The 7,722-nt window shown below is 40.4% G+C and overlaps 1 protein-coding gene across 1 annotated transcript in view; it reads right to left on the reverse strand.

Moving 5' to 3' along the window:
- The window catches only part of TINAG (tubulointerstitial nephritis antigen), a 147,835-nt gene that overhangs the window by 54,528 nt on the left and 85,585 nt on the right, over window positions 1-7,722 (reverse strand). Inside the window, exon 9 of the mRNA XM_007945625.2 lies at window positions 6,742-6,865. Within this exon, the coding sequence (XP_007943816.1) occupies window positions 6,742-6,865 (124 nt within the window). The remainder of the gene's footprint in view (window positions 1-6,741; window positions 6,866-7,722) is intronic.

The following is a 7,722-nucleotide window of genomic DNA, read 5'->3' on the forward strand; positions in this document are numbered from 1 at the left end:
GGCCTTCAAGGAGATGGATTGATACGGTGGCTGTGATGATGGGCTCAAGTGTAGCAGGGATTGTGGGGCTGGTGCGGGATCGGGCAGTGTTTTGTTCTGCTGTGCATGGGGTCGCTATGAGTCGGAAACGACTCGACGGCACTTAACAACAACAACAACAACTCCCACATTATTCTCACGCAGAAAAGCTGGGGGATTCAAACTGCCGACCTTTTGGATTGCAGCTAAGCACTTTAACCACTGTGTCAGTTGAGCTTCTGTATAACTAATAGATAATGTAAAGATACTCTTTAACATTACAAGAGAACTTAAGTCTGGATGATGAAATAAGTTATGATATATATTTTTGCTTTTTTTCCTATCTGCAATTTAATATTTTACATTCACATGAAATATCATATCTTTGCATTCTAAGATGTTCATATTTTTATATCCCTGAAATTAAGACATATTATAAAATTAGTGGTATATTACATTTGGGAAAAGCCCTGATGGTGCAGTTTTTAAGCACTCAGCTGCTAACCAGAAAGTCAGCAGTTTAAACCCACCAACAGCCAGTATCGGATTATTCAATAAGCAAGTTAAGCATGGGTTTAATGTACTTACTTTACTGATCTGTAGTGAACAATTTCACATTTTTCACAACAAAGATTCTGCTTCTAGGTATGGTTAACATCTATCTCTCTCTCCCGACTCCACAACACTTGCTACAGGATTCTATAGGAAGCTTCTTATCAAATTTTTAATCCCTGGACTGGCACTGAGTACATAGTATGCAAAGTATGGCCAGGCTTATTTGTGCTTACTTAGTAATCTGTACTGAACAGTTTCACATGTTTTTCACTATATCTTTCATATGAAATTATTCACTACTGATTAGTAGTGATGATTGGGTAATCAACCCTTGCCAGCAGCTCTGTGGAAGAAAGATGAGTCAAGCTGCTTCCATTAAGATTTATAACCTTGGAAACCCTATGAGGCAGTGTTACTCTGTCCTACAGGGTAACTAGAGTTGGAATCGCTCAACAGCAATGGGTTTGGGTTTGATATTAGATTTAATGAAATATGGTGCAAAATGGCATTGGGAAGCATCATCTGACTCTTCCTGTCTTAACAAGGGGGAGAAAGAATGGAGATGAACATCAACGGCCCAGGGCTGGTTCCTATTAGGTGGAGGTCAGACATGCCACCACCCTCCAATTCTCTTATTAGTTCTGACACCAACCAGCCCTGCCACTGCACAATATGCTTCTCTGCTGGGTTTGACAATTTGTTGTGATGATCACACAGAAATCACAGAAAATACTCATGAGTATGAGGTTTATTAGAGAAGTACAGCTTACAATTCAGGATCAGAAACAACTCATCATACAGTTCTCAAGTCAGGACAGCTTCTTCTCAGCCAGGCTTCAGGCATGCTTCTCTCTGGCCTCAGCCTCTGCCCTGCCCCAACAAGTGTTAGAAAGCTCTTTTAGCTCTGCAAATAGGTGCTCAAAGAGGCCCCCCACTCCACTAGAAAGCCTTCTGCTGAAGACACTAAGCTTTCTCAATACAGGGACCAAGAAGCCCATCCTGTGCTCTGTGTCATGCCAGTATTCTGGTTCTGTTGCCTCTGCTGCTCCCATCTCTCCATCATCTTGGACAAGTGTCAAATCTCTCACCCTCTCTCTCTCTCTCTGTCTCTGGGCTTGAGGAGGTCCAGGGCAGGGATCTTGGGTCCAAGGACATGCTACATTCCTGGTTCTTTCTTGGTGGTAGTGATATCCCTGCTTTGTGCCTCTGATATGGCTCATTTTAAGCCTATCAGGATGGCAGAACTGACCAATCTCCACGTTATGGTTCTACACACCTTATTTGCACAGTCCCACCCCAAACGGGTGCCATGTACCTTATTTCCATTACTGGCAAACTATCCCATTCCCTCTGGTGGCATGGTGCCTAAGGCATTTGACTGCTAACAAGAAGGTTGGTGGTTCAAACCCACCAGACACTCTGTGGAAGGAAGAGTGGGGAATCTATTTCCATAAAGATTTACCACCTAGGAAACCCAAAGGGGTTTCCATGAGTCAGAATCCAGTCAATGGCAGTGAGTTTTTTTTTTTTAGCCATATATATAGTTCTCCTTCTGTTTACTATTTCCCCCTAATGGCTTTAAAGACCCCACACCCAGACTCTTGCAGCAATGGACCATGTGTGGGATACAGGCAGATGAATCAAGGGACAGAGCTTTGGGTATAGGCTTTTGGGCTTTTTCCAGGGCATAGGCAATAGCTGCAGGAGCAGGAGCAAAGTGGCCTGGGCTGCACCTGCTGTTCAGGGTGGAACTATGAATGGAACTGGAGCACTCCACTCCCTCCCCCATTACTCCCTTTCATGCCACTCTCACCCCCGCCCTCTCAGCTGCCCCTGTTGCCAGTGCCTATTCCTCTGCCCTCTGCCAGAAGTTCTAGCAGCAAAGCAGTGTTAACAAGGATAACTGGGAAAAGATTCCCTTAAGGTTTTAATTTGGTGTTGGTGCAACATCAAAATCACATGATGTCCTATTTCACAGAACATGTAGTGGATGGTAAGCAACACATACCTATGTCTAAAATAAAGGATGGATGATGATTAAAGAGACATCACAAAGGATGACTTGTATGCATAACATAGAATTGACCCAGAGATGTTTCAAGATCAGAAAGAAGGTATTAATTAGGTTCCAAGTGAGGCTGTTATTTGTACAAGATCAATAAAATTAAAAAAAAAAAAAAAACAGGAAGGACAAAAATAAAAATGAAGTTATTTACCATAATGCTATGTGTGTTGCTGAGTTGATTCTGACTCATAGCAATCCTACAGGACAGAGTAGAACTGCCCTATAGGGTTCCCTAGGCTATAATCTTTTATAAAAACAGACCACTAGAATTTTTCTTCTATAGAGATTCTGGGTAAGCTCAAACCAACTTCAGTTAGCAGCTTGGTGCTTAACCATTGCCAAACGTTTTGGATAAGAAAAGAATAAATGAACAGATAGCCACAACAACAAAATCTTTTCTGTATCATTTTGTTTGAATTGGGGAGAGAATTTATGAAGGATAGCTTACAGCTTGGACTATGTCAGAATGAGATTGAGAAGGCTGTGGGGGACGTGGTCTCAGATGATCACAGTGTTCTTATGTGTAGGCCCTATATGTGAAATGACTTACTCTTGAGATGAAACCACCAAACAACTTTGAATCTGTTTGTCCTTGCTTAGCTAAACGTACTTGACTCACAGATTTGAAAATTTTGATCTCCATTTCTTTGAGAAATAAATATAGCCTTCAGGAAGGATTGATTATAGTGCGACATGAAGAAAACAAAAATCTCCACAACTGTACCAATTACCAACATCATGATAAATAAGGAGAAGATTGAAGTTGTCAAAGATTTCATTTGACTTGCATCCACAGTCAATACACATGAAAGCAGCAGTCAAGAAATCAAATGATATATTATATTGGGCAAATCAAAAATAAAAGACTTCTTAAAATTATTAAAAAACAAAGATGTCACTTTGAGGACTAAGATATACCTGATCCAAGTCATGGTATTTTCAATCTTCTTCCATGCATGGGAAAGCTGGACAATGAATAAGAAAGACTGAAGAAGAATGAATGAATTTAAATTATGGTGTCAGCAAAGCTGGACTGCCAAATGAACAAACAAATCTATATTGGAAGAAGTACAGGCAAAATGTTCCTTGGAAACAAGGATGATGAGATTTCATTTCATCTACTCTGGACATGTTATCAGGAGGGACCAATCCCTGGAAAAAGACATGCATCATGCTTGGTAAAGTGGAGGGTCAGTGAAAACAGAGGAAAATCCTCAACGAGATGGATTGATACAGTGGCTGCAATAATGGGCTCAAGTATAGCAATGATATTGTGGATGGTGCCTGGCAATGCTTCATTTTATTGTACATGTGGTTGTTAAGAGTCAAAACTGAACTGACAGCACTTAACAACAACAACAATTCTCATATAATATAAAAGAACACCCTGCTCAATCTCTGCCATTTGTAATTCCATTCAAAACTTTCTCCCAAGAACATAATAAATACACTTTGGATTTACATTTCCCTTCATTGTGCCATTTGTAGAATTTAACTCAATTATATATTTCTCTTTCCCTTAGAATGGATTTATAGATTGTATTTATAAGTAAGTGACAAAAAAGAAGTGGTGGACTGCCCAGAATATTGAGTTGCTCTTTTACCAGACATTGAAATTATAAAATAATGGCAAAGCTTAGATAATTTTTAATTTGTAACAGAATCTCTGGAATTGCTGGGGGAGAGGCAAGATGGCAGCATAAGGCACAAGACACCCTGACAACAGCCACAGAAAAAATAAAATTAATAATGTGGTGGAACTAACAAATTCAGAACTCTGATAACCAGTGAAATAGGTATAACCTCTAACCAAAATCTGAACAAAGAACAAGGTGACAAGATAAGAAAATTTATTGTATACACACTCCCTCCTCTTAGTCTCCTAGGATTGTAGGTGTAAGAGCTGGGCTCATTTTTGGCCCAGGAGTGTGGAGAACACATTTAGCTTTTGCTGGCAAATTGCTGTATCTGACTCTTCCTGTTGTCTAGGGGCAGCCAGAAAATTTGAGGAGAAACTATGTCCTCTGGGAATAGTTAGCCCCTGATGCTTCTGGCTGGACTGTAAAGAACTAATTTGCACAGCCTACAAAACTGAAAAACAAACTTGTTGCCTTTAAATTGATTCCAACTCATAGTGACATTAGGACAGAGTGGAAACACCCCATAGTGTTTCCATGCAGTAAATCTTTAGGGAACTAGAACCCGAGTGCCACACCTTTCTCCCATGGAGAAGCTGGTGGGTTGGAACTACTGAGTTTCTGTTAACATTGGAGGATTTTAATCACTGCTGTGCCACCTGGGCTACTGAAGATAGCCTGCAGGCTCCCTGAACCAAATGGGAGCAATTTACCTTAATGGTCACAAACAATAAGTTTCCACAGACTGAAATCTGTGAAGAAATTATGAAGGTCTGCCTCTCCACCAAATCACCTAAGAGCTCATTAAGGAATTCTTGAAATTGTTTTGGGGTTCTGGAACAAGGTCAGACATTTGAATCAAGCAGGTAAGTGCTTAATGGAGGGATAAGCTGTAGATGTTTCTTAACTCAACCACATTCACCAGCTGGGTGTTGTTGTTGTTGCTGTTATGTGCCGTCGATTCGGACCGACTCATAGCACCCCGCCTTGGGTTTCCGAGGAGTATCACTATGGAAGTAGATTGCCCCATCTTCCTTCCAAGGAGTGGCTGGTGGATTTGAACTGCAGCCTTCTAGTTAGTAGTCAAGTGCCTTAGGCACTACACTACCAGAGCTTCTACCAACTGGGTAACAACCCCCATTCCTCAGCAACCTTCCTCACCAGCACACGTAGATAGGGACTGTAATGCACGTTCCCACCCAGATCAGCTCTCAGTTGCCAAGGCAGACAGTGAGGATTTTTCCCTCCAACGTTTTAGGGTTTCAGAGTTTGTACAAAAGACTTCATCCAGCGAGGCCCTGAAAGGTCCAAGCAACTGTGGAGATTTCTTTCTGCCTTTTCTCAGTGCTGTCATTGCTGGCAGAATCAAGGGGCCAGAGTGCCCACTAGTGAAATAAGCCAGGCCACATAACGACTATAGCAATAGCAGAATTGGAACTCACACTCTACAAAATGTAATTTGGAAAACGCACTAAACAGTCAACTATAGCCTACACCAAGTAATAACAGCAATCCCTGAAGGACAAGGAAATCTCCTGTGAAACACTAGGAGAACAAGGGTTCTGGATCAGTCATTGGTACTCACACATGTTCTGTGTGGCCAGACTTTTCAACAATAGAGCAGGTTGCTGAGCAGAAAGTCTTTTACAGTTTTCAATTATAATAAATATATTTACACATAATTACAACCCTGGAGAATGAAAGGATTCTGAGTTCCAGAGTTACCAGAGTACCCAAATATTCAAATGTCTCAGTGTCAATAGAAAATTACAGGGCAAACTAATAAGCAGAAAATATGACTCAACTAGAAAGAACAATACAAAAAGATAGAAAGCAGCCCTATGGAAGGTCAAATAATAGGCAAAATAAGGGACTTTGAAACAGAAACATTAAATATTCTCAAAAAATTTAAAGAATAACAATGAACTAAAGGAAATCACAAACTGCGAATTTCAATAAGGAGATAGAAACAAGGAGGAATTGTTGTTATGTGCTCTCGAGTCGGACTGACTCATAGCGACCCTTACCTTGGGTTCCCAAGGCGGTATAACTACGGAAGTAGATTGCACCATTTTCCTTCCGAAGTGGCTGGTGTGTTTGAACCACTAGCCTTCCAGTTAGCACTCAAATGCCTTAGGCACTATGCCACCAGAGTTCCTGAGGAGGAATTGTTGTTGTTGTTGTTATGTGCCGTCGAGTCGGCCCCGACTCATAGCGACCCCTCCTTGGGTTTCCGAGGCAGTATCACTACGGAAGTAGGATTGCCCAACCTTCCTTCCGAGGAGTGGCTGGTGGGTTTGAACCGCCAGCCTTCTGGTTAACAGTCAAGTGCTTTAGCCACTATGCTACCAGAGCTCCTGAGGAGGAATTACTGGTCCCTAAATCCACTGCATACCCTTGTTTCCAGTTTCATTTTCTAAAAGCATTTAAAACTTTTTTTTTTTTTTTTTAAAGGAAGTGTCTTACCCAGTGAGTTTGACTGCATGTGTCCGAAGCCTTAGATATTTTCCCGATTCTTCATTTGTTCTGGTAACATGTCTATATATTCCTGTCTTATAATGGAAGAAATCCTCATGGACTTGCATTATGGCTAAAATAAAAACCAATAGTATAAATGGATATCTTTCTTCCTTTTCTTAAAAAATTTTCTTAAACACCTATAGACATTCTCACAGAAAATTCATTGGGTAAATTGCTGGGTGTTGAATCTAAAAAGGGATTTTGCAATGCAGCCTAATTTTCTATCCTCGTTCATTTAATTTGCTGCAATATTTTCTTGTTCTCTTATAAAAATGACTTCTAGCTAGTTAGACTGTAATTTAAGTATACATTATACCTTTGAAACTTCATCTATTCTTAATCAACAAAGGCACTATTACCAAGAATTGAGCCCTTGTAGCGAAAGCCCACTATACCTGGCAGTGATTGCCATTTTTCCATTAACTTGGTGTGTCACCACAAGCCTCTTAAGACTCTAATTAGACACACAGTGAAGGTTGAGCCTAGCAAACAAACTTATAGTAATTATTCTTAATCCTTAGAAGTAAATACACACCTTTTCTTGGGTGAGTTTGAATAAAAAGCAAACCCTTATCAAAAATCACTATAACAACATTTTAATTTCACAGCTCTGGAGAGTTATCCCAATGTTGTATTCTTTAAAAAGTAAAACCTATATTTTATAAAGCTCTCCTTCATTCTCTCACCTAGATTATTTCTTTTCTATGTTATATGCTGCTTTTTTTGAAGGGTTTGGCTAATGCAAGGTGAAGGCTTTAACCTTATGGAAGTCAGAAATAAAGGATATTTTTTGTTGGGACTACATAAGTTGTTGCTGTTGTTGTTAAATGCCGTCAAGTCATTTCCGACTCATAGCGACCCCATGCACAGCAGAACGAAACACTGCTCGATCCTGCACCAGCCCCACAATCCCTGCTATACTTGAGC

The sequence above is a fragment of the Orycteropus afer genome, unplaced genomic scaffold, assembly GCF_000298275.1.
Source record: "Orycteropus afer afer isolate SDZICR_OR568_19922 unplaced genomic scaffold, OryAfe1.0 scaffold00140, whole genome shotgun sequence".
Classification (NCBI taxonomy): Eukaryota; Metazoa; Chordata; class Mammalia; order Tubulidentata; family Orycteropodidae; genus Orycteropus; species Orycteropus afer.